General features: G+C 41.0%; 2 protein-coding genes and 2 long non-coding RNA genes across 4 annotated transcripts; 3 read left to right on the forward strand and 1 right to left on the reverse strand.

The window, feature by feature from the left end:
• Window positions 1-707: 707 nt before the first annotated feature.
• On the reverse strand, window positions 708-27,619 carry LOC105385612 (mitochondrial import inner membrane translocase subunit TIM50-C). The gene is made up of 7 exons (XM_048628763.1): window positions 27,413-27,619; window positions 26,780-26,960; window positions 25,875-26,046; window positions 21,283-21,416; window positions 3,117-3,342; window positions 1,805-1,928; window positions 708-1,113 (listed from the first exon to the last, which is right to left on the reverse strand). The coding sequence occupies exons 1-7, from the start codon at window positions 27,549-27,551 to the stop codon at window positions 923-925; spliced, it is 1,167 nt and encodes a 388-aa protein (XP_048484720.1). The 5' UTR covers window positions 27,552-27,619; the 3' UTR covers window positions 708-922.
• LOC125490223 lies at window positions 4,739-5,949 on the forward strand. Its single transcript, XR_007267549.1, has 2 exons — window positions 4,739-5,280; window positions 5,681-5,949. It is a non-coding gene; the product is annotated as an uncharacterized LOC125490223 (long non-coding RNA).
• Window positions 9,883-12,679, forward strand: LOC119692334 (uncharacterized protein K02A2.6-like). Its single transcript, XM_048628765.1, has 2 exons — window positions 9,883-12,010; window positions 12,411-12,679. The coding sequence occupies exon 1, from the start codon at window positions 10,126-10,128 to the stop codon at window positions 11,101-11,103; it is 978 nt and encodes a 325-aa protein (XP_048484722.1). The 5' UTR covers window positions 9,883-10,125; the 3' UTR covers window positions 11,104-12,010; window positions 12,411-12,679.
• Window positions 12,857-13,993, forward strand: LOC125490222. Its single transcript, XR_007267548.1, has 2 exons — window positions 12,857-13,324; window positions 13,725-13,993. It is a non-coding gene; the product is annotated as an uncharacterized LOC125490222 (long non-coding RNA).
• Window positions 27,620-27,686: the final 67 nt, after the last annotated feature.

Here is a 27,686-nt window from a genome sequence, read left to right on the forward strand (position 1 = left end):
GTTTTGATCCACTTTAATAGTTTCACACCAATTTCTTATTTTTCATGTAATTCATCGCTTTTTACTCCAAAAACTGGAACATAAGAAAGATTCTTAGTAAATTGCGATTTGTGCATAAGTTTTCGTTCAAAAATGATTTTATTTTTCTACGTAAGCTATAGCGGGGTCAGTGGAGTGCACATTCAGTGAGATTTTAATCCCAAACTAATCCAGTAAGTACCAACTTCGCTTCAGTTTAGAAACTTCAGTTTAGAAAGAAAGAAAGAAAGAAAATGTTTATTCAGTGCACTGCAAACACACACCAAAAACAAACAGAAAAAAAAGTAAAAAGTACACAAAAAATAAAATAAAAACAATGTAGGTACAGTACAAGGTCCTGAAAACGAAAGTGGATCCTAACTTTTAATTACAATGATAAATACTTTTCAGTTGGACTGTACAACTACAAATGAAACAAAAACAATAGGTACTTAGGTGTGTGTTGCCAAGCACCGAAACGGACGGCGGCTCAGCTTATGCGGTGATAGGGGTTTATACCTACTACCGCGCTGATTTTCAGCCGCTTCCCCTGTGATGCCACTGATTCAGCTTTAATTTTTTCAACCAGAAGGGCTAGCATGGAGCGCATTTAAGACGTGACATAAGTTTTGCATCGCGCTCACTTACATCGCACAGCCTCAAGAGCGAGCGCGACGGAGAACTTTTGTCACGTCTTAAATGCGCCCCGTGCTACTAGCCCAGAACAACAGAGTATTGCACATACATACGCGATTCAAACTACCCGCTTTACACTACAAGACCCAATCTTTCCCATACGCCTTTAAAACCGCACAATCGAACATGCGATCTCAAACCATATGGGGTCAACGGCCACCCAAGCCGCCATTTTAGATTCAAGATGGCGGCAACTAAGTAGGGGGCGCTAACGTCGCGTGAACGTCTTCAGCCAGCTACTGGTGAGAGGGAGCGCGCTAGTCTTGCCGTCCTTTTCCTTCTCCTCCATCTGTTCCATGAGTTTCCTCTGGTTCTCTCTGAACGCGGCTATGGGGTCGTCGAACTGGCTGTAGTAGGTCAACACTTCGCGCACGTCTATCACGTTGGACATCGCGATCGCTGTGGAAATATATTTAGGTTTTAGTTGATTGTTATAAGGACGGTTATGGGAAATGTGGTGGGGAAAGCCTGTAGGTATATCTAGACATAGCACACCTAGATGTGTGATTTGTGGAGTGAACCTACACATATGCAACATCAAAAAAAAACGGCGATACAGCTCGCGACCTATCACGTGAGTGCGAATATACAGAGAAAAGCGGGTGACTTTGCTTGCATGAGCATATTCTTATGTGTATACTTCTATACCTATCAATATGCAATGGACCAGCGTAGCATTATAGGAAATCGGTTCAAGCTTAAGGAATTTAGACCTTTAACCTCCAACGTACTGGGAAACAATCCTCAAACATACGCCTAAGCTCAGTACAGCACAGTTAAAGTTTTTGCACACGGTGTGCGGATGAGTCAATAACTACCCTATCCTCTACACACTAAGGTGCAACTCACTCTGCAGCAGGTTGGTCCAGCAGGGCGGTGTCTATCTAATAAGCACCCTATGCTCTACACACTAAGGTGCAACTCACTTTGCACCAAGTTTCTGAGGTCCAATAGAACGTTGTCTATCTAATAAGCACCCTATGCTCTACACACTAAGGTGCAACTCACTCTGCAGCAAGTTTCTGATGTCCAATAGAGCGGTGTCTATCTAATAAGCACCCTGTGCTCTACACACTAAGGTGCAACTCACTCTGCAGCAGGTTAGCCAGGTCTAGCAGGGCGGTGTCGTCGTCCGTGCCCTTCCACTTCTTCAGTATGAGCGAGTTCTGCGGGTGGAACTTGATCGCCTGCTTGTTCCAGTCCACCACGATCACCTGCAATGTCGGGAACGTTTTATTGTCATGATGATGATGATGATGTCTTCCAAGCCGATACGGCTACGGCGACTGCTAATGGAGATTTAGGCTTTGTTGGTGTGCCCGGATGTGGCTTATGTCAAATGTCTTTATTGTCATACGGCATACTGAAATAGTGAACAGTGGGGTTAGCACCACCGAACATCCATAAGCAGTGTAAGCAGCGTCGCTCGCTTGTCAAATCTGACGTAGCTTGTATGAATCTGACAGATGATTAACAGGCGAGCGGCGTTACTTATGAATTGTTCATTGCTAATGTTCGGTGGTGGTAACCCCACTGATCAGATATTATAGGGAGTGCATTATCCTATGCAACATTCACACTTTGGCCCAGGTTAGCCGTTCTGCATTACATGGTTTAATATGCCAATAAAAACAAATGGCGACTAAGCGAATGCCTTTTGAAGGCACGGCGAACGCAACGTGAAAATGAATTAATATTGATGACAAAGAAAATATAAGTAGGGTGGTTGAGGGGTCGATTTAGTGCCTAAATAGAATAGAATATAATACCTACAATAGAATAGATATTCTTTATTTGTACACAAAAACATGGACAAAAATTACCAAAACTTAATCTAACACATATGTCTATGTATGGCGGCCTTATCGCTTAAAGCGATTTCTTCCAGGCAGCCTTTGGGTGGAAGGATATTTCGATGCAAAGGGTTAAGTAGATTCGATTCTTAAATGGCGCGGCTATTCAGCCCCTCCAGATTCTTCACGTGCACTCCGTCAATGAAATGCGTGGAGTCGCGGAACAGGCGGTACGACACCAGCTTGTTCTCCGGGTCCAGCTTGTCTATGACCGGCCAGATCATGAACGCGTTCTCGTTGGTGGATCGACCACGAATGCACGCAAAACAACATACCAAGGACAAGTCCCTACTACCTATCTCATCAGACTTCTCCCTCGCACTAAAAGGTATATCGGAACGCGAACAAACGTAAGTGCAAGCGGTCTGCTGCCGCTACTCGGGTTTGTTATCGACCGAGATAAACGTCAATACATCGCGATTTCACATAAATACAGCGCTGTGATTCGTGGGACGCAAATTAAAGTTTATCGACATCAATAACGAACCCATGTAGCCGCCGCTGATAACATTGGTTACCAAGTTTTGTAATGGCCCAAGCCACACATACCTTGGACAAGTCCCTATTCAGCCCCTCCAGATTCTTCACGTGCACTCCGTCAATGAAATGCGTGGAGTCGCGGAACAGGCGGTAGGACACCAGCTTGTTCTCCGGGTCCAGCTTGTCTATGACCGGCCAGATCATGAACGCGTTCTCGTTGGTGAAGATGATCACTTCGTAGTCCGAGCTGGCGACCTGTTGGAGGAACTGGTCCACGCCGGGGCGCTTCTTGAACCTGCGGAGTTGTATAAATTATCATCATTGGTATCAATGTGTTTGCCATTCCGAAAAATATATTTAAAAAAAACTCTCTTATCTAGCTCTAAGATAAAAGCCTACGCGCACTAATCTGTGGCAGACTAGATTAATTGCACAGTCAATAGCAGCCACATAAATTTTCTTGTATCACTGGCAATGGGCAGTCAGTTAGCTGCTGTGTAAGCAAGCGAGTTTTATTGGCTGCCGCAGCCACCAATTCCTGGCTAGTACAGCTAATATTATAAATGCGAAAGTTACTGTGTCCGTCTGTCTGTTACTCTTTCACGCCAAAACTACTGAACGGATTTGAATGAAATTTGGTATAGATACGGTCTAGACCCTGGGATAGAACATAGGCTACTTCTTATCCCGGAATTCCCACGGGAAAACTTTTAAAGGCGAAGCGGAGCTCGCGGGAACAGCTAGTAAAATATATTTTTTTACTGTCTGTAGCAGCCTGGCTAGAGAGTTACCTCCACCCGGTCTGGTAGGACCAGTCGGGGTGCACCAGCACGTCGGTGAACTCGAGCCCCAGCTTGTAGGTGGGCTGGTAGGGCGGTGACAACGACCTCGATGTAAAATTGTTTGAACGTTGTCTCTTTTCCCACTCCCGGCCACACCACCTATTTTACTTTTACTCATTCCAACATGACTTACCCTTAATAAATTCAGTCAGATAAATTTCCTTCAAACAATTTTACATCGAGGTCGTTTTGTACTAAAATAGCAATAACTTTTTTGTTAATTGAAACAATAGCAACGTTTCATACCATTTTGGAAACTGCATTAAATGAGCAATCTTTTCAAATAAGGTGCTAGGTTTGCGTCGTATATTTTTTTACAGTATGTAGAGTCAAAGTTGTTTATAAAAAAATACGATTACCTTTTATGACTTTGAAAACCGTGTTTTTTTTAAACATACAGCATTACTGGATATTTTTTTTGACTGCGATCAATAGCAGGGCTATACAGGGTGATGCAAGACCAAACAAATTCTAAAAATATGGATTTTTGTACCGGCGGCACGCAAAAAACTGATCCAAGGTGTCGATTTTCAGCAAATTTGTAAAAGTGTCAATATCTCGAAAATTATCGAGTTTTTACTAAGGTCATATTGTGATATTCTGGCCTCTCATGAGCTGACCTATCAGCCCTTTAAGGGATGACGTTGACTTTTGGGACACCCTGTATGTATAGTGCATGACGTCTCATACAACATGATATAATATGTTCTACTGGCTGTCTATACTATGAAAACGAAACGAACAAGTGACATTTAAAATTTATGGATTTGACAGCTGTCATAGTGGGCAAGCAAGAGTTTAGATCCGGCTCGAAGGACCAATGTTAGGATCTTCTTGTGTGTTGTAACGTTGTAGACGTACATGTCTTTAATTAAACATATTTTTAAACTTAAACTAGCCTATTTTCTTATTTTAAAAATTAACTTCACAATAAATAAAATAAAACATTAATTAAATCAAATAACTAAAACTAAATAACATTTTAAAACATAACTTCTTTTAAAGTACATTCGCACTCAAAATACTGAAACGTAATCTGTAGTCATAAACAGTTTATGGTAGAAATTTAGTTTCATAAACCTGCCCACATTTTAATATTGGTAGAAATTTATTGTTCATAACCTGGTATTATTTTTAACATTCCGTGACATCGTGACACTTTCAACGGCTGTCGCCGCTCGCTAGTGATTCATTAGCTTTGCCATCACTGGACTCGAACGTACGCTTGCGCATCTGATTAATAATTGCTTTCGCACATATAACTGCGACTTTAAAGTAAATTTGAAATAGATAGTGCACCTTAAGTGTCCTAACCGTTCCGGGTCCGCTATACAAGGCGCTGCTGGCTCTGTGTACCTGTGTTTTACATAAATCCTCAAACCCCATATTGGGTAAGTTGTGAACAAATGTTATTTATTTTAATTTGTGTGCTAACTTTTCTTCTTAGCTTTTGAATTGCTGTTGATTGTCTTTTTATTGGCGGTTACGGTGTTCAACCGACCGTTGGAACATTCCAGTGGTCGCATTTTGAATACCGTATCCTACCTTCACCTTTTTAATATTTTCATTTTTAAACTTGTAACTTAAATATTTATTTTTAATTGCCTTCTGCATTCATTATCTTTTGTTAAATTTAAAGCCTACTTAATTCTTAGCAATTGTAAACTCCGTTCTGATTGTTTTCACCACGGCACCGCTTGCTACATAAGTACTTACCTACAATGCGTTGCCGTCGGTGGTAACACGGAACGTTATGGAATCATTCCTAACGTATTTCGTTGGCCATTCCAGGGTTTCAGTACGGGATTTAGAAGACCTAGGCTTCTCGCTTCGCTACCTACTGCTGCATCACCCTCTGCTTCGCTTCCGCTTCGGACCTACAGCTGAGCACGGCGACCTACAACCCTGCCAGTGGCTGACGACCTGTTCCACCGGCATCTGACCATCCAGGGGAGTGCTTGAACTACGCAGTGAAATCAGATACTAGGCCGACACACCACGACCCGTTCTACCGACTTAGGTGGCCTGCGGCCATCAATAAATTACTTTCGTTGGACCTACCTACCTCTTTCATTTACCTCCCAGTAGGGACGATAGGTAAACAGGTAGGGAACGTCACACTGGCGCCCAACGTCCGTAAGACGGGGGGTCACACTGGCGCCCTTAAACGTGGTTGTGTCTGATTTTGCTGCGCAGTAAGTAGTAAAGTGTTTGTTTGTGTGTGCGTTGTAAAACGTTTTTTTTTTGTTGCTCTGCCGTAACTGAGGTGTATTTTGCATTTTTTTTAAAGTATAATTTGTACCTATTTGTTTTAATTTAAAACGGATTTTTTTTAACGTTAATTTTGTTAACGGTTTTTTAACTGGCAACATTTTTTTTTTTAAAGTACCCTAATTAGTTAATTACTTTGTGACATTTTTTTTCTGTGATACCAGCGTAATACACACCAGTTACATTTATTTTTATTTTTCAACGCTTCTTTTATTTTTGGTTCTGTGCGTGTTTTTATTGTTTTGTGTATTATTTAAAAAAGAGTACAACGTTACTTAATTTTTTTGTAACGGAACGGAGTAAAATTTTTTTTTTTCAACTCTTGTTCACAATTTACCCAAGTTTTTAAATAACACTTCTTGTAGCTTTCCCCCATTGTAATATTTTTATTTTTTTGTCATGTTCCCCATAAAATTTTTGTCCCTTCAAAAATCCGAACTGGAATACGAGGTATCCATCAGAGGTACAGTTCCAGCGTCCAGTGTTGCGGAATTGCGAAAGCAAATAGTGGAGCTGGCTATAAGCTTTCCCTCTGAGGATATCCTCGAGTCCGGTTTGGATTCAAAAAAAGACTTGCAGGGTGTGTTCGAGGTTTTGTCTAAGATACAGGCCAATTTTGAGTGTGTAAAACCTGACAAAGCACTTGTGCAGCGGACACGGAACATGTTACACCATTTGCATCACCGGTTAAATAGGATGCAAACGGTTGATTTAGATAGGGTCGCGTACGAGGAAACCGTATCTTTATACAAATCCTATATGGAAAAAATAATTTCCTTAGAAAATAAGTGTATTGACCATCTGTCAATACCCACTGCGGAACCTTCTGTTCCCAGTCCAAGCGTTCCTTGTGTCGTTTCGGTGACCTGTGAACGTGGTAGTGCAGGCGAACTATGCAAACTTAAATACAATGGAAAAACTTGCGTGCGGGCATTCGTCGAACGTGTCACGGAATTCTTAGAGTCACGGAACCTTGCCGACGATAAATTTCTAGCGTATGCGACCGAGATTTTTACGGACCATGCGCTTATTTGGTATAGAAGCGTAAGAAATCAGGTGTCAAGCTGGGCTGATTTAAGACAACTGCTCATCAAAGATTTCGACCAGTCTGATTATGACTACAGATTGCTTTCTGAAATCAGGCGTAGAACACAGGGTGAATCAGAAAATATCACCATTTTCCTATCAATAATGTCCGGCATGTTTTCTCGACTTTCTAAGAAAGTCTCAGAAGACGAGCAGCTGGAGATTATCCTTCATAACATCCGCCCCTGCTATGCGAGTACTTTGGCATCAGTCACAGAGATAACAACAATAGAAGCTCTCAGAACCCTATGTCGTAACTATGAGAACATACAGGCTCGACTTTCTCATTTTCGCGAACCTTCTGGCGTTACACCTGATTCCTTAGCACCTGAGTTTGCTTACTCTTCAAGTAATCAAACCAAAAAACAAAATTATAACGATAATAAAAACTATAATTACAACAAAAATTATAACAATAATTTCAATAAAAACAATAATTACACGAACAAAAATGAACCTAAGAACTATATACATTCGATGGTAACTGGGAATAGGACTCGTTTCTGCCTTAGGTGCAAATCAGATGCACACAATCTTCGTCAATGCCCTAATCGCGATGTTATCGTTTGTTTCCGCTGTGGTCGTGATGGTGTTAAAACACCCGACTGTCCGGACTGTAACAAACACAAGCCGATTTCAAAAAACTAGATGTTCAGAATTGTAGCAATAAATCAGGTAGTAACTTTGATCAATCCGACTGGGACAATTGGTTAAAAACAATTAAAACTTTCTTTAACAGTTACAAAGTTGCTACAATTCTGAAACACATACCGGCTTATGATCCTAGACCTTATGCCACCATTCGCATAAATGATATTACTGCTTGTGGTCTTCTAGATTCTGGCGCGGCAGTATCGATTCTCGGTAATAACGCTCACAAAATCTTACTGGATAGTGACCTTAAATTAATTGAGAACGACTGTATTTCTGTCACTGCAGCTGGAGGCCAGTCACTCAAAAGTATTGGGTACATTAATTTGCCCATACATTTTGACAACAATTTTCATATTGTCAAAGCATACGTGGTTCCCGACATTGAATCTCCTCTTATCCTAGGTGTCGACTTCTGGCGTAGTTTTGATTTGTGCCCAAAATTGTTAAGTTCAGAGGGTATCACCTTCCTTGATTCTCCTTTGTCAGAACTCAAGGTTGGCGTTAATGATGCTTTCATACAGTCGTATGACAATTTAGATGACTCTCAAAAACTCATTGCCGACAATATCATTGAGCAGTTCAAAGACATCTCAACCGATCGTAAGGGCCTAGGCAGGACCAATCTGATTACCCACCGCATAGACACTGGCGATGCTCAGCCTGTTAGACAGCGTTATTACAGGATGTCTCCAGAGAAGCAGCGTATCCTGACAGACCAAGTAGACGAGATGCTGTCCCTCGACGTGGTCGAGCCTTGTGAGAGTGCCTGGTCGTCTCCGGTGCTCATTGTCTATAAAAGTAACGGGCAACCTCGTTTTTGCCTGGATTCCAGAAAGCTGAACTCGGTCACCAAGAAAGATGCCTACAACTTGCCTTATGTGGCCGAGATTTTAGACAACTTGCGCGACGCTAAGTATCTTTCTAGCGTCGATTTGTCAAAAGCTTTCTGGCAAATCCCTATAGCACCGGAGGACCGAGACAAGACCGCTTTCTACGTTCCCGGTAGAGGCACTCTCCATTTCAAGACCACAGCCTTTGGACTTACCAACGCGCCAGCTACTCAGCAGCGTTTGGTCGATTTGCTGTTTGGCGACTTCGATCTGAAGACCTTTGCGTATTTGGATGACATCATTGTCATTAGTAGCTCTTTTGAGGAGCACGTGTCACTTTTACTGCGCGTGTTGGACAAGCTGAAGATGGCCAATTTGACTGTCAATCTTGACAAGTGCAAGTTCTTCAGAAGTCAACTTAAATACCTTGGATACGTGGTGGACGCAAACGGCCTGCGCACGGATCCCGAGAAGGTTGAAGCTATCCTCAATTACCCGACACCTACTTGTCGGAAGGACTTGAAGCGTTTTCTCGGGACCGCAACTTGGTATCGCCGTTTTGTGCCCAATTTCAGCACGATCGCAGGTCCTTTAAATAAGTTGACTTCCAATAAGAAGAACGCACCTGCATTCAAGTGGTCACCTGAGGCTGACGCAGCATTTCAGAAGTTGAAGGAGTGTTTAGTTTCGGCCCCCGTTTTATCATGCCCGGACTACAGCCTGCCTTTCGAAGTCCATACGGATGCGAGCAACTATGGCGTTGGTGCTATGCTGACTCAGGTCATCGACGGTAAAGAGCATCCCATTGCTTACATGAGCAGATCTCTAACCAGTGCCGAGAAAAATTACAGTATCACTGAACGGGAGACCCTTGCAGTAATTACGGCCCTCGAGCACTGGCGATGCTATTTGGAGAATGGGATGACCTTCACCGTCTACACCGACCATTCAGCACTTAAGTGGTTCCTCTCGCTCAGCAATCCGACTGGAAGGTTGGCTCGTTGGGGAGTTCGTCTGTCCTCATTCAACTTTGAAATCAAGCACAGGCGTGGGGTCGACAACGTAATTCCCGACGCTCTTTCCAGAGCTGTACCATGCTCTTCTGTGTCAACGTCCAACTCCATTGGAACTACTAATGATGACTGATATAAGAAGCTGTATAACGGTTGTCTGAGCTCGCCCAGTCAATACCCAAACTTTCTTATAAAGAATGGGTCACTTTATCGGCTGAGCAAGAACAAGTGTAACCTTACTTCGGAGTTCGCGTGGAAGGAGGTCGTCCCGAGAGACTTGCGTGATAAGGTCATTGAGGACAATCACTCGGAGCCAACCTCAGGACATCTTGGTACCTTTAAAACCTATAGGCGTGTAGCTTTATGCTATTATTGGCCTGGGATGCACCAAGATGTCGTGAAGTTCGTAGGCTCATGCCCCAAGTGTTTGTCGTACAAGTCACCAAATCACGCAACCTTAGGTGAAATGGGTCGTCCGAAGCAGTGCTCACGACCATTTCAGATGATCTCGGTTGACTTTGTTGGTCCTCTTCCCGTGACAAAGAAGCAAAACAGCTACCTCTTAGTTGTCACTTGTTGCTTCTCGAAGTTTTGCATGATCTTCCCCTTGCGAAAAGCTACAGCCGATGCTGTTGTCAGGATTCTGGAGGACTCCGTCTTTCTGATTCACGGAATTCCCCAGACTATATTCCTGGACAACGGCAGTCAATTTATTAGCCATGTTACTAGTGCATTCTTCAAAAAATATAACATCCCCAACATATTTTTCACCCCCAGGTATACCCCCCAAATTAATACGGTGGAAAGGTATAACAAGACCATTGTCACCTGCTTATCAACTTTTGTTGATAATGACCATCGGTCATGGGATACCTTTGTGCCTAAAATTCAATTCGCCATCAACAACTCTGTCAATGAGGCCACAGGATTCACACCATCTTTTCTTGTTTATGGTCGTGAACTTGTTACCTGCGGCTCTCACTATACTGACAGTGACTTGGGTGATGAGGTTTTATTTCTGCCTAGGGACATTTATGCTGAAAATTTGGGATGTCTTTCGTCCATTTTCAATGATGTTCAGGCCACTCTTTGGCATGCACATGTTAAAAATACGTCCCAATACAACTTAAGACGAAAACAGGCGGAATTCAATGTCGGAGACGTAGTCTTTAAGCGAACTTACGTTTTGAGTGACAAGGACAAGTACTTCAGTAAAAAACTTGCGCCTAAATTCATCCAGTGTCGTATTACCGCGAAGAGATCGCCACTCGTCTATGAGCTAGAAGACATGTCAGGTAAAGATTTGGGCACTTGGCATATAAAAGACCTGAAACTGTCTCGTTTCCCTAGCCGAAAATAATTTTTATTCTGCAATCATAAATATTTCCCTTTTTTTTTAAACGTGACGTGAACATTACCCAAACGCTTGTTTTTAACATTTAACATCATAATAATAATAATAAATTGTCAAGATACTAGTCATTTTTTGCTATATTTTTTTATTAAAAAAAAAAAAAAGAATGACTTATTTTATAAAAGGTTTTGCGTTAATAATCTAATATGATTTTTATTGCTTAGTTTGAATGTGGAAGTATGAAGTTGAAGATTGAATGTTTTTTCTAACAGGTATGCATGAAAGTGTAGTGTTTTACATTTTATTTTTATTATTTAACCGGATTTTATTTAGGATAAAATCCTTTCCGTGAGACGGGGGGTAATGTAACGTTGTAGACGTACATGTCTTTAATTAAACATATTTTTAAACTTAAACTAGCCTATTTTCTTATTTTAAAAATTAACTTCACAATAAATAAAATAAAACATTAATTAAATCAAATAACTAAAACTAAATAACATTTTAAAACATAACTTCTTTTAAAGTACATTCGCACTCAAAATACTGAAACGTAATCTGTAGTCATAAACAGTTTATGGTAGAAATTTAGTTTCATAAACCTGCCCACATTTTAATATTGGTAGAAATTTATTGTTCATAACCTGGTATTATTTTTAACATTCCGTGACATCGTGACACTTTCAACGGCTGTCGCCGCTCGCTAGTGATTCATTAGCTTTGCCATCACTGGACTCGAACGTACGCTTGCGCATCTGATTAATAATTGCTTTCGCACATATAACTGCGACTTTAAAGTAAATTTGAAATAGATAGTGCACCTTAAGTGTCCTAACCGTTCCGGGTCCGCTATACAAGGCGCTGCTGGCTCTGTGTACCTGTGTTTTACATAAATCCTCAAACCCCATATTGGGTAAGTTGTGAACAAATGTTATTTATTTTAATTTGTGTGCTAACTTTTCTTCTTAGCTTTTGAATTGCTGTTGATTGTCTTTTTATTGGCGGTTACGGTGTTCAACCGACCGTTGGAACATTCCAGTGGTCGCATTTTGAATACCGTATCCTACCTTCACCTTTTTAATATTTTCATTTTTAAACTTGTAACTTAAATATTTATTTTTAATTGCCTTCTGCATTCATTATCTTTTGTTAAATTTAAAGCCTACTTAATTCTTAGCAATTGTAAACTCCGTTCTGATTGTTTTCACCACGGCACCGCTTGCTACATAAGTACTTACCTACAATGCGTTGCCGTCGGTGGTAACACGGAACGTTATGGAATCATTCCTAACGTATTTCGTTGGCCATTCCAGGGTTTCAGTACGGGATTTAGAAGACCTAGGCTTCTCGCTTCGCTACCTACTGCTGCATCACCCTCTGCTTCGCTTCCGCTTCGGACCTACAGCTGAGCACGGCGACCTACAACCCTGCCAGTGGCTGACGACCTGTTCCACCGGCATCTGACCATCCAGGGGAGTGCTTGAACTACGCAGTGAAATCAGATACTAGGCCGACACACCACGACCCGTTCTACCGACTTAGGTGGCCTGCGGCCATCAATAAATTACTTTCGTTGGACCTACCTACCTCTTTCATTTACCTCCCAGTAGGGACGATAGGTAAACAGGTAGGGAACGTCACACTGGCGCCCAACGTCCGTAAGACGGGGGGTCACACTTGTAACGTTGTAGACGTACATGTCTTTAATTAAACATATTTTTAAACTTAAACTAGCCTATTTTCTTATTTTAAAAATTAACTTCACAATAAATAAAATAAAACATTAATTAAATCAAATAACTAAAACTAAATAACATTTTAAAACATAACTTCTTTTAAAGTACATTCGCACTCAAAATACTGAAACGTAATCTGTAGTCATAAACAGTTTATGGTAGAAATTTAGTTTCATAAACCTGCCCACATTTTAATATTGGTAGAAATTTATTGTTCATAACCTGGTATTATTTTTAACATTCCGTGACATCGTGACACTTTCAACGGCTGTCGCCGCTCGCTAGTGATTCATTAGCTTTGCCATCACTGGACTCGAACGTACGCTTGCGCATCTGATTAATAATTGCTTTCGCACATATAACTGCGACTTTAAAGTAAATTTGAAATAGATAGTGCACCTTAAGTGTCCTAACCGTTCCGGGTCCGCTATACAAGGCGCTGCTGGCTCTGTGTACCTGTGTTTTACATAAATCCTCAAACCCCATATTGGGTAAGTTGTGAACAAATGTTATTTATTTTAATTTGTGTGCTAACTTTTCTTCTTAGCTTTTGAATTGCTGTTGATTGTCTTTTTATTGGCGGTTACGGTGTTCAACCGACCGTTGGAACATTCCAGTGGTCGCATTTTGAATACCGTATCCTACCTTCACCTTTTTAATATTTTCATTTTTAAACTTGTAACTTAAATATTTATTTTTAATTGCCTTCTGCATTCATTATCTTTTGTTAAATTTAAAGCCTACTTAATTCTTAGCAATTGTAAACTCCGTTCTGATTGTTTTCACCACGGCACCGCTTGCTACATAAGTACTTACCTACAATGCGTTGCCGTCGGTGGTAACACGGAACGTTATGGAATCATTCCTAACGTATTTCGTTGGCCATTCCAGGGTTTCAGTACGGGATTTAGAAGACCTAGGCTTCTCGCTTCGCTACCTACTGCTGCATCACCCTCTGCTTCGCTTCCGCTTCGGACCTACAGCTGAGCACGGCGACCTACAACCCTGCCAGTGGCTGACGACCTGTTCCACCGGCATCTGACCATCCAGGGGAGTGCTTGAACTACGCAGTGAAATCAGATACTAGGCCGACACACCACGACCCGTTCTACCGACTTAGGTGGCCTGCGGCCATCAATAAATTACTTTCGTTGGACCTACCTACCTCTTTCATTTACCTCCCAGTAGGGACGATAGGTAAACAGGTAGGGAACGTCACACTGGCGCCCAACGTCCGTAAGACGGGGGGTCACACTGGCGCCCTTAAACGTGGTTGTGTCTGATTTTGCTGCGCAGTAAGTAGTAAAGTGTTTGTTTGTGTGTGCGTTGTAAAACGTTTTTTTTTTGTTGCTCTGCCGTAACTGAGGTGTATTTTGCATTTTTTTAAAAGTATAATTTGTACCTATTTGTTTTAATTTAAAACGGATTTTTTTTAACGTTAATTTTGTTAACGGTTTTTTAACTGGCAACATTTTTTTTTTTAAAGTACCCTAATTAGTTAATTACTTTGTGACATTTTTTTTCTGTGATACCAGCGTAATACACACCAGTTACATTTATTTTTATTTTTCAACGCTTCTTTTATTTTTGGTTCTGTGCGTGTTTTTATTGTTTTGTGTATTATTTAAAAAAGAGTACAACGTTACTTAATTTTTTTGTAACGGAACGGAGTAAAATTTTTTTTTTTCAACTCTTGTTCACAATTTACCCAAGTTTTTAAATAACACTTCTTGTAGCTTTCCCCCATTGTAATATTTTTATTTTTTTGTCATGTTCCCCATAAAATTTTTGTCCCTTCAAAAATCCGAACTGGAATACGAGGTATCCATCAGAGGTACAGTTCCAGCGTCCAGTGTTGCGGAATTGCGAAAGCAAATAGTGGAGCTGGCTATAAGCTTTCCCTCTGAGGATATCCTCGAGTCCGGTTTGGATTCAAAAAAAGACTTGCAGGGTGTGTTCGAGGTTTTGTCTAAGATACAGGCCAATTTTGAGTGTGTAAAACCTGACAAAGCACTTGTGCAGCGGACACGGAACATGTTACACCATTTGCATCACCGGTTAAATAGGATGCAAACGGTTGATTTAGATAGGGTCGCGTACGAGGAAACCGTATCTTTATACAAATCCTATATGGAAAAAATAATTTCCTTAGAAAATAAGTGTATTGACCATCTGTCAATACCCACTGCGGAACCTTCTGTTCCCAGTCCAAGCGTTCCTTGTGTCGTTTCGGTGACCTGTGAACGTGGTAGTGCAGGCGAACTATGCAAACTTAAATACAATGGAAAAACTTGCGTGCGGGCATTCGTCGAACGTGTCACGGAATTCTTAGAGTCACGGAACCTTGCCGACGATAAATTTCTAGCGTATGCGACCGAGATTTTTACGGACCATGCGCTTATTTGGTATAGAAGCGTAAGAAATCAGGTGTCAAGCTGGGCTGATTTAAGACAACTGCTCATCAAAGATTTCGACCAGTCTGATTATGACTACAGATTGCTTTCTGAAATCAGGCGTAGAACACAGGGTGAATCAGAAAATATCACCATTTTCCTATCAATAATGTCCGGCATGTTTTCTCGACTTTCTAAGAAAGTCTCAGAAGACGAGCAGCTGGAGATTATCCTTCATAACATCCGCCCCTGCTATGCGAGTACTTTGGCATCAGTCACAGAGATAACAACAATAGAAGCTCTCAGAACCCTATGTCGTAACTATGAGAACATACAGGCTCGACTTTCTCATTTTCGCGAACCTTCTGGCGTTACACCTGATTCCTTAGCACCTGAGTTTGCTTACTCTTCAAGTAATCAAACCAAAAAACAAAATTATAACGATAATAAAAACTATAATTACAACAAAAATTATAACAATAATTTCAATAAAAACAATAATTACACGAACAAAAATGAACCTAAGAACTATATACATTCGATGGTAACTGGGAATAGGACTCGTTTCTGCCTTAGGTGCAAATCAGATGCACACAATCTTCGTCAATGCCCTAATCGCGATGTTATCGTTTGTTTCCGCTGTGGTCGTGATGGTGTTAAAACACCCGACTGTCCGGACTGTAACAAACACAAGCCGATTTCAAAAAACTAGATGTTCAGAATTGTAGCAATAAATCAGGTAGTAACTTTGATCAATCCGACTGGGACAATTGGTTAAAAACAATTAAAACTTTCTTTAACAGTTACAAAGTTGCTACAATTCTGAAACACATACCGGCTTATGATCCTAGACCTTATGCCACCATTCGCATAAATGATATTACTGCTTGTGGTCTTCTAGATTCTGGCGCGGCAGTATCGATTCTCGGTAATAACGCTCACAAAATCTTACTGGATAGTGACCTTAAATTAATTGAGAACGACTGTATTTCTGTCACTGCAGCTGGAGGCCAGTCACTCAAAAGTATTGGGTACATTAATTTGCCCATACATTTTGACAACAATTTTCATATTGTCAAAGCATACGTGGTTCCCGACATTGAATCTCCTCTTATCCTAGGTGTCGACTTCTGGCGTAGTTTTGATTTGTGCCCAAAATTGTTAAGTTCAGAGGGTATCACCTTCCTTGATTCTCCTTTGTCAGAACTCAAGGTTGGCGTTAATGATGCTTTCATACAGTCGTATGACAATTTAGATGACTCTCAAAAACTCATTGCCGACAATATCATTGAGCAGTTCAAAGACATCTCAACCGATCGTAAGGGCCTAGGCAGGACCAATCTGATTACCCACCGCATAGACACTGGCGATGCTCAGCCTGTTAGACAGCGTTATTACAGGATGTCTCCAGAGAAGCAGCGTATCCTGACAGACCAAGTAGACGAGATGCTGTCCCTCGACGTGGTCGAGCCTTGTGAGAGTGCCTGGTCGTCTCCGGTGCTCATTGTCTATAAAAGTAACGGGCAACCTCGTTTTTGCCTGGATTCCAGAAAGCTGAACTCGGTCACCAAGAAAGATGCCTACAACTTGCCTTATGTGGCCGAGATTTTAGACAACTTGCGCGACGCTAAGTATCTTTCTAGCGTCGATTTGTCAAAAGCTTTCTGGCAAATCCCTATAGCACCGGAGGACCGAGACAAGACCGCTTTCTACGTTCCCGGTAGAGGCACTCTCCATTTCAAGACCACAGCCTTTGGACTTACCAACGCGCCAGCTACTCAGCAGCGTTTGGTCGATTTGCTGTTTGGCGACTTCGATCTGAAGACCTTTGCGTATTTGGATGACATCATTGTCATTAGTAGCTCTTTTGAGGAGCACGTGTCACTTTTACTGCGCGTGTTGGACAAGCTGAAGATGGCCAATTTGACTGTCAATCTTGACAAGTGCAAGTTCTTCAGAAGTCAACTTAAATACCTTGGATACGTGGTGGACGCAAACGGCCTGCGCACGGATCCCGAGAAGGTTGAAGCTATCCTCAATTACCCGACACCTACTTGTCGGAAGGACTTGAAGCGTTTTCTCGGGACCGCAACTTGGTATCGCCGTTTTGTGCCCAATTTCAGCACGATCGCAGGTCCTTTAAATAAGTTGACTTCCAATAAGAAGAACGCACCTGCATTCAAGTGGTCACCTGAGGCTGACGCAGCATTTCAGAAGTTGAAGGAGTGTTTAGTTTCGGCCCCCGTTTTATCATGCCCGGACTACAGCCTGCCTTTCGAAGTCCATACGGATGCGAGCAACTATGGCGTTGGTGCTATGCTGACTCAGGTCATCGACGGTAAAGAGCATCCCATTGCTTACATGAGCAGATCTCTAACCAGTGCCGAGAAAAATTACAGTATCACTGAACGGGAGACCCTTGCAGTAATTACGGCCCTCGAGCACTGGCGATGCTATTTGGAGAATGGGATGACCTTCACCGTCTACACCGACCATTCAGCACTTAAGTGGTTCCTCTCGCTCAGCAATCCGACTGGAAGGTTGGCTCGTTGGGGAGTTCGTCTGTCCTCATTCAACTTTGAAATCAAGCACAGGCGTGGGGTCGACAACGTAATTCCCGACGCTCTTTCCAGAGCTGTACCATGCTCTTCTGTGTCAACGTCCAACTCCATTGGAACTACTAATGATGACTGGTATAAGAAGCTGTATAACGGTTGTCTGAGCTCGCCCAGTCAATACCCAAACTTTCTTATAAAGAATGGGTCACTTTATCGGCTGAGCAAGAACAAGTGTAACCTTACTTCGGAGTTCGCGTGGAAGGAGGTCGTCCCGAGAGACTTGCGTGATAAGGTCATTGAGGACAATCACTCGGAGCCAACCTCAGGACATCTTGGTACCTTTAAAACCTATAGGCGTGTAGCTTTATGCTATTATTGGCCTGGGATGCACCAAGATGTCGTGAAGTTCGTAGGCTCATGCCCCAAGTGTTTGTCGTACAAGTCACCAAATCACGCAACCTTAGGTGAAATGGGTCGTCCGAAGCAGTGCTCACGACCATTTCAGATGATCTCGGTTGACTTTGTTGGTCCTCTTCCCGTGACAAAGAAGCAAAACAGCTACCTCTTAGTTGTCACTTGTTGCTTCTCGAAGTTTTGCATGATCTTCCCCTTGCGAAAAGCTACAGCCGATGCTGTTGTCAGGATTCTGGAGGACTCCGTCTTTCTGATTCACGGAATTCCCCAGACTATATTCCTGGACAACGGCAGTCAATTTATTAGCCATGTTACTAGTGCATTCTTCAAAAAATATAACATCCCCAACATATTTTTCACCCCCAGGTATACCCCCCAAATTAATACGGTGGAAAGGTATAACAAGACCATTGTCACCTGCTTATCAACTTTTGTTGATAATGACCATCGGTCATGGGATACCTTTGTGCCTAAAATTCAATTCGCCATCAACAACTCTGTCAATGAGGCCACAGGATTCACACCATCTTTTCTTGTTTATGGTCGTGAACTTGTTACCTGCGGCTCTCACTATACTGACAGTGACTTGGGTGATGAGGTTTTATTTCTGCCTAGGGACATTTATGCTGAAAATTTGGGATGTCTTTCGTCCATTTTCAATGATGTTCAGGCCACTCTTTGGCATGCACATGTTAAAAATACGTCCCAATACAACTTAAGACGAAAACAGGCGGAATTCAATGTCGGAGACGTAGTCTTTAAGCGAACTTACGTTTTGAGTGACAAGGACAAGTACTTCAGTAAAAAACTTGCGCCTAAATTCATCCAGTGTCGTATTACCGCGAAGAGATCGCCACTCGTCTATGAGCTAGAAGACATGTCAGGTAAAGATTTGGGCACTTGGCATATAAAAGACCTGAAACTGTCTCGTTTCCCTAGCCGAAAATAATTTTTATTCTGCAATCATAAATATTTCCCTTTTTTTTTAAACGTGACGTGAACATTACCCAAACGCTTGTTTTTAACATTTAACATCATAATAATAATAATAAATTGTCAAGATACTAGTCATTTTTTGCTATATTTTTTTATTAAAAAAAAAAAAAAGAATGACTTATTTTATAAAAGGTTTTGCGTTAATAATCTAATATGATTTTTATTGCTTAGTTTGAATGTGGAAGTATGAAGTTGAAGATTGAATGTTTTTTCTAACAGGTATGCATGAAAGTGTAGTGTTTTACATTTTATTTTTATTATTTAACCGGATTTTATTTAGGATAAAATCCTTTCCGTGAGACGGGGGGTAATGTAACGTTGTAGACGTACATGTCTTTAATTAAACATATTTTTAAACTTAAACTAGCCTATTTTCTTATTTTAAAAATTAACTTCACAATAAATAAAATAAAACATTAATTAAATCAAATAACTAAAACTAAATAACATTTTAAAACATAACTTCTTTTAAAGTACATTCGCACTCAAAATACTGAAACGTAATCTGTAGTCATAAACAGTTTATGGTAGAAATTTAGTTTCATAAACCTGCCCACATTTTAATATTGGTAGAAATTTATTGTTCATAACCTGGTATTATTTTTAACATTCCGTGACATCGTGACACTTTCAACGGCTGTCGCCGCTCGCTAGTGATTCATTAGCTTTGCCATCACTGGACTCGAACGTACGCTTGCGCATCTGATTAATAATTGCTTTCGCACATATAACTGCGACTTTAAAGTAAATTTGAAATAGATAGTGCACCTTAAGTGTCCTAACCGTTCCGGGTCCGCTATACAAGGCGCTGCTGGCTCTGTGTACCTGTGTTTTACATAAATCCTCAAACCCCATATTGGGTAAGTTGTGAACAAATGTTATTTATTTTAATTTGTGTGCTAACTTTTCTTCTTAGCTTTTGAATTGCTGTTGATTGTCTTTTTATTGGCGGTTACGGTGTTCAACCGACCGTTGGAACATTCCAGTGGTCGCATTTTGAATACCGTATCCTACCTTCACCTTTTTAATATTTTCATTTTTAAACTTGTAACTTAAATATTTATTTTTAATTGCCTTCTGCATTCATTATCTTTTGTTAAATTTAAAGCCTACTTAATTCTTAGCAATTGTAAACTCCGTTCTGATTGTTTTCACCACGGCACCGCTTGCTACATAAGTACTTACCTACAATGCGTTGCCGTCGGTGGTAACACGGAACGTTATGGAATCATTCCTAACGTATTTCGTTGGCCATTCCAGGGTTTCAGTACGGTATTTAGAAGACCTAGGCTTCTCGCTTCGCTACCTACTGCTGCATCACCCTCTGCTTCGCTTCCGCTTCGGACCTACAGCTGAGCACGGCGACCTACAACCCTGCCAGTGGCTGACGACCTGTTCCACCGGCATCTGACCATCCAGGGGAGTGCTTGAACTACGCAGTGAAATCAGATACTAGGCCGACACACCACGACCCGTTCTACCGACTTAGGTGGCCTGCGGCCATCAATAAATTACTTTCGTTGGACCTACCTACCTCTTTCATTTACCTCCCAGTAGGGACGATAGGTAAACAGGTAGGGAACGTCACACTGGCGCCCAACGTCCGTAAGACGGGGGGTCACAGTGTGACTGTATTGATTAGGTTGAAAGATTAAGTAAACTCATGCTTTATTTTACAAAGATAGTCTAAACTAAAGGCTCATAACTCATACCTCCATCCAGTCTGGTAGGACCAGTCGGGGTGCACCAGCACATCAGTGAACTCCAGCACCAGCGTGTAGGTGGGCTGGTAGGGAGGCGGCATCTCCTTATAGCTCTAGTATAGCCTGTCCGGCTCGAAGGACCAATGTTTGGATCTTCTTGTGTCTGACGTTTTTGACGCTCTGGACAGCAACCTTGTTTGTTTGTATTGTATTATTTTTTCTGTTTTTTTCATATATATTTTTTTTGTAGTATTCTTTTTCTTTTTTGTTTCTGTTTTTATTGTTCAGTGTGTCAAATAAATGTTTCTTTCTTTCTTTCTGACTGTATTGATTAGGTTGAAAGGTGAAGTAAACTCATGCTTTGTTTTACAAACATAACTCTTACCTCCATCCAGTCTGGTAGGACCAGTCGGGGTGCACCAGCACATCAGTGAACTCGAGCACCAGCGTGTAGGTGGGCTGGTAGGGCGGCGGCAGCGGGTCGGGGAGAAGCTTCTCGCGGGATGGCTCTTTTATCATCTGCAGGCGAAATTAAGGATATAAATAAGTTATAGATTGTTAGTTTAATGTTTCATCCTAGATTTATTTGTGGAAAAGGGTCACGCCATCCTAAGTGAAGTCTCACAATGTCTGGAAAACTACATAGACAAAATACAAATATATATTTAGTCTAGATTTAAATTGATCTCATCTTTTATCATCTGTGGGGGAAATTCTATTCAATTTCTTGGGTTGGGTTAGGTTTTTTGTGATTGTTATTTTTATGGGGAAAAGGGACTATGTCTTGGTTATTTTCTGATATCTATTTTAATGTGGAAAAGAGACTATGCTTCACTTCTTCTGCTTATCATGTCGGTGACAGGAGAAGTACTAGAGTTAGATGCTGCAGTGAAAGGATTCGTCAGTGGAAGTGGCTCCTTAGGACAGAAAGATGAAGAAGGGACAAACGAAAATTATTCAATTATTATGATTTCTATTGAATTCATCATAAATGGGAGTGTGTTTTATGAACATACATCAGCTGGACATAAGTCTAAGGAGAGCCACAACCAAAACACTTTGCTATTCCTCATGCAACCACTAGGTGATTGGTCCCTTGCCTCCAAATGTTGGCAACAACTATAGTATTATTTTGTGAAGTTACGTCGAAAACGCTGAAGCCACCACCAATTATGCTATATGGCATTAAAAATGTAACAAAACTGAAAGAAACCATTGAAGTGGTATTAGATAAAACGCAATACTCATTCAAGATTGTCACCAAAAATCAAATGAGAGTTTCTACAGAAAATATGGATGCATACAAAAAGATAATGGCAGTGGTTCGTGAAAAACAGCTGATTGGTCACACCTTTGTACCAAAAAGTGAGAGACCGTGTAGGATTGTCATAAAAAACCTTCACCATTCAACACCTATTCAAGCCATAAAAGACGTCATAGAGGAAACCGGAAACACAGTTAAAGGGGAAATCATAAATGCACGTCATGGATCCACTAAGACACCACTGTCAACCTGGTTTGTTAACCTAGAACCTGGGCCCAATAATAGTGAAGTAAAAAATATTAAATACATCTATCACACGAGTGTCAAAATAGAAGATCCAATACGGAAAAACACAATCCCCCAATGCAAGAGATGCCAACAATATGGTCACACCAAGAACTACTGTATGCGACCATACAGGTGTGTTAAGTGTGCTGAAAGCCACAACACAGCGGACTGTCCTAAAAAGGACAGACAAGAACCAGCCAAGTGCGCCCTGTGCCTAGAAGATCATGCTGCCAACTACAGAGGATGCAGGGTTTTCAAAGAAATTGAGAAGAGGAAATTTGGCTCTAGACCAAACAACAAATCAGCCAAGCCAAACCAACAAGAAAGTAAGAACCCCGAGGAACCAAAATCAGGCACATACGAATACACACCAAATCTGGGAAACAAAACGTATGCCCAAGCCACAGCGGGAATAACAGGTAGCCTTGAAACAATACTTTCAGAACAAACAAAGAAACTAGATCGCCTTATTGATCACATGAGTACCTTAATGGGACTCTTGACAACCATCGTGAACAAGTTAGTCAAATAATATGGCCCTACGAGTTGCAACTTGGAACGTGAACGGACTGATTGGTAAAAAACAAGAAGTTAAAATATTACTTAATATTCAAAAACTTGATATACTTCTGCTCAGCTCACTTAACAGAAAAAACATCTTTTAATTTGGAGGGGTATAGTACCTATGCTACGTACCACCCTGATAACACCTCTCATGCAGGCACTGCAATTATTATAAAAAATACTCTTCAGCACCAATTACTCCCAGAGTATAGATCAACAAAAATTCAGGCAACTTCAGTAATGATACATGATAAACAGAGTCCAATCACAATAACATCCATCTACTGCTCGCCAAAACAAAAGAGGAACCCGGAGACTACAGAGGAGGATTTCAATAGATTCTTCGAGTCACTTGGTCATAGATTTATTGTCGGAGGGGACTGGAATGCAAAGAATCTACAATGGGGATCACGCCTCACCACAACACGAGGACGCAACTTAAAAAAGAGCATGGACTACCACAAGCTTAATGCCCTGACAACTTGTGAACCAACATACTGGCCCACTGACCCACAAAAACTCCCAGATCTGCTGGACTTCTTCATCTACAAAGGCGTGCAGACTCACTTTCTGTCAGTAGAAAGCTGCCATGACTCATCCTCGGATCATACACCAGTCATAGCGACTCTGAGCTATACCATTATTGAACGTCCCGTCAATCCGTACCTGTGCAACAATCACACAGATTGGGAAAACTTCAGGAGACATCTTAATGAAAACTTAAATCTCAAACTTTGTCTGAAAAGTGAAGATGATATAGATACTGCCACCGAACATATCATAACATCCATTCAAAGAGCAGCATGGGCAAGTACTCCATCCCAGAAGAAATCATCTAACAATAAATCACACTCCAATCTTCCGTTTATTGTAAAGGAGAAAGTTTTAGAAAAACGTAGACTTCGACGCATTTGGCAGAATAGCCGGCATCCAGCAGATAAACGGGAATACAACAAGTCAGCTGCAAGCCTCAAAAGGTTTCTTGTGGAAATTGAAAATGACACATTGCAACAGCGCTTAGAAAACTTGACAGCCAAAACTCCAGCAAAAGTTGAAAACTCCCTGTGGCAAACTGTCAAATCACGAAACAAACCACAACTGGCTCAACATCCCCTAAAAACGGATCGTGGCGAGTGGGCTAAAACGGACCCCGAAAGAGCTGAAGCCTATGGCTTATTTCTAAGTGATGTGTTCCAACCGAACAGCAGCATGGGAACAGAGACATTAGATGAAGAAGTTAGAAAGTTTCTTGAATCTGACCTACAACTCAGTCTACCCTTACAACACTGCACACCGACAGAGGTCCGGAATACAATAAAACTACTGGAACTAAAAAAGGCACCAGGATTTGATCTAATAACAGCAGAGATACTAAAACAACTTCCTAAAAAGGCAATAGTATTCATAACCACACTGTTCAATGCTATATTGAGAATGTCATACTTTCCTCGTGTATGGAAAGTTTCCCAGATAAAAATGGTACCTAAACCTGGGAAGCCTCCGCATCTGACTTCCTCATACCGGCCAATCAGCTTGCTACCAGTGCTATCGAAAGTACTAGAAAAAATAATCAGTGCTCGATTAAATCAAAGCCTAAAAGACGCCAGTACTATCCCTGACCACCAGTTTGGGTTTAGAAAAAACCATGCCACTGTTGAACAAGTACACAGGGTCTGCGAACACATTAGGGAAGCTCTGGAATGTAAGAAGTACTGCTCAGGAGTATTTTTGGACGTGCAACAAGCCTTTGACAAGGTATGGCATAATGGCCTGCTCTACAAGTTGAAAAAGTCACTGCCCCACAACTTGTACCTACTACTAAAGTCATATTTAGAACATCGCATATTTTATGTCAAGATTAATGACTCAGTCTCAGAGTTCTACGAGATCAATGCAGGAGTTCCTCAAGGCTCAGTGCTGGGACCTTCGCTGTACCTACTCTATACTGCTGATGTGCCTGAATCAGACAATGTGATGACCGCTACCTTCGCAGACGATACTGCTGTTCTTGCTTCCGATGAAAATCACAATCTGGCATCTGAAATGTTACAGAGCCATTTAAATAAAGTAAATAAATGGATGAGAGATTGGCGAATAAAGGCTAGCGCAACTAAGTCGAATCATGTCACATTTACCTTAAGGAAAAAAGACTGCCCTCCAGTGAAACTTGGAAATGAAGTGCTCCCCCATCAATCTACTGTAAAGTACCTGGGCTTCCACTTAGACAGGAAACAAACTTGGAAATGCCATATACAGAAGAAAAGAGACGAGCTAAACCAGAGATACCGATCACTGGAGTGGCTTATGGGTAGAAAATCCAGAGTATCACTTGAAAATAAATTGTTGATTTACAAAACAGTCCTGAAACCCGTGTGGACCTATGGTATTCAACTGTGGGGAACAGCAAGCCAAACAAATATTGAAATCCTACAAAGATTTCAAAACGGAGTACTCAAAGCCATTGTAAATGCACCCTGGTTCACCAGAATGGATGAGGTGCATGAATATTTGAAAATGCCTACCGTGAGAGAGGAGGTTGCAAAACTTACAAGAACCTACCGAGACAGGATTGTAAATCACCCAAACAAACTGGCCACTGACCTTACCAGTAATGTACCCACCAGAAGACTAAAAAGAAAAAACATCTGGGATAACATAGACCAATAATACATTAGAAGGCAACCTGACAATGGGAGGGTATGCCTGCAAAGCCAATCATAAACCACGAAATGAACTGCTTATGGTTATATTAAACCGATTGCATGTTGGCAAACAAAATATGAAAAAAAAAAAAAAAAAAAAAATATTTTGTGACAAAGCAGTAACTGAATATTTACTCCTTATTTACGAAAACACTGTACCTTCTCATAGAACGTGAGCTCCTTCCACGTCCGCTTCAGGTACTGCATGACGACGGGCTGGTCGGTGAACTCGTCCTGGATCTCGTTGCCTTGCTCATCGCGCCGCGGGGCGCCCATCTCCACCACCATGCAGCCACCCATGACTGTCATGGCGCCGCCGAATACTGCGAAGCTGGGGGATAAATGTTAAGTAATGGTTAAATCTGGGGTTCCTTGGTTGGATTGTCCATTATTTGGCGAGAATGTGTTGCCTTTGGACTGTAGACATATCATGTTATTCAAACACTTGAACAGTCATGAAGGAGTAAGGGAAATTTCCATGGAAAAGTTTGAGGAAGCCATGCCATTTACCACCATAACCATAAATAGTTACAAATGATAAAATATGCATTTTGTGAGAATAAGTTTCAGTTAATACTTTAATTACTGACTTTGATATTATTTATGTGGGAGCACCACAATACTCTTTTCTATGCAATTAACAGGATTAAAACATTAAATTATTACTCTCTTCCAGACAAAGGTTGTCTGGTAGAGAATGCTATCCTAACTAATATTATAAATGCGAAAGTAACTGTGTCTGTCTGTCTGTCTGTTACGCTTTCACGCCAAAACTACTGAACGAATTTGAATGAAATTTGGTATACACGCGGTCTAGACCCTGGGAAAGAACATAGGCTACTTTTTATCCCGGAATTCCCACGAGAAAACTTTTTAAGGCGAAGCGAAGCGCGCGGGAACAGCTAGTAAGCAATAAGGCCCCCTCTTTGTACTGTTTTATTTTTTAAGTTTTGTTTTGTTGTAATTTCTGTAAAGTGTATTGTATTTTATTGTATTGTAATGGTGCAAATAAAGTGTATTGTATTTTATTGTATTGTAAACTATGTCAAAAACCCATTGAGTACCTGATCTTCATCCTCCTCCAGCTCTTCTCATTCTCCTCGTTCTTCTCCTTGTTCTCCTTCTCAAACTTCTCTTGTTCTTTCTTGATTTTCTGTGCGTCGTCCGGACTCACCACAGCCTGCGGGAACAAGCTGCCCAGTATGCTTGGAGGCTTATCTCCCTCTTGAGGACTTTTGGTTTTATCTGGAAAAAGTTATATTTGAAAAATTAGATTGGTCATAATGTTTATGTAATTTTATACTGAGTATGTTAAAGAGGCTAATAGTACATGGTTTGTTTTAATGCCTAGAGTTCTTGGTTTATGTTGCGGTTTCCAAGTTTGGTTAGGTCATAGATGATCGATCAACGGATGTTTAAAAAGAGAGATGAGCCATGCTTGTAGACAGGCATGTAAAAAAACTTGGTCAACGCATGGCTACTTCTTTGTGCTACCTTTAATTTTGTGAGTATAATCAACTTAGTAGAGTAGGCAGTTGGCTGACATCTGAGAAACTTAAATTTAACCTTTAAATGATTCCAAGTTGTGTAAGGACCAATGTGTAAAAATTAGGATTTATGCCTGTACTCCTTTAATAATACGCTATGAAAATAAATGAAATTAAATATTATATGAATCGAAAGAAATAAAAACTAACCTATATTTTCAGCGGCATACAATTTTATTGGGTTTGTAGACAGAAACCGTGCTTTTTGATCAGCGATATGTGAAGAATTTAGCTTGGTGGTCTTATAACAGACCGTTCGTGTTAAATAAAGCACTTTTCTTAGCGACATTTTCAGGAATATTTTTTGGAAAACACTGAAATTCTCATTCTTTTTCAACTGTCAACTGAAATTTTTTGACAGCTTGATAATTTATTCAAAAACATTCTCTACAAAATCACAGATAAGAATAGGTTATTTTTGCCC

This window comes from Plutella xylostella, chromosome 21 (genome assembly GCF_932276165.1).
Source record: "Plutella xylostella chromosome 21, ilPluXylo3.1, whole genome shotgun sequence".
Lineage (NCBI taxonomy): Eukaryota > Metazoa > Arthropoda > Insecta > Lepidoptera > Plutellidae > Plutella > Plutella xylostella.

Excerpts from the sequence above, each read along its gene's own strand:
- LOC105385612 (XM_048628763.1), bottom strand. The coding sequence starts at position 27,551 with ATGTCGCTAAGAAAAGTGCTTTATTTAACACGAACGGTCTGTTATAAG. Across the intron at positions 21,417-25,874 it reads AGCTCACGTTCTATGAGAAG|ATGATAAAAGAGCCATCCCG; the intron begins GTACAGTGTTTT and ends TTTCGCCTGCAG. Across the intron at positions 1,929-3,116 it reads TGAATAGGGACTTGTCCAAG|GTGATCGTGGTGGACTGGAA; the intron begins GTATGTGTGGCT and ends CCGACATTGCAG.
- LOC119692334 (XM_048628765.1), top strand. The coding sequence starts at position 10,126 with ATGCACCAAGATGTCGTGAAGTTCGTAGGCTCATGCCCCAAGTGTTTG.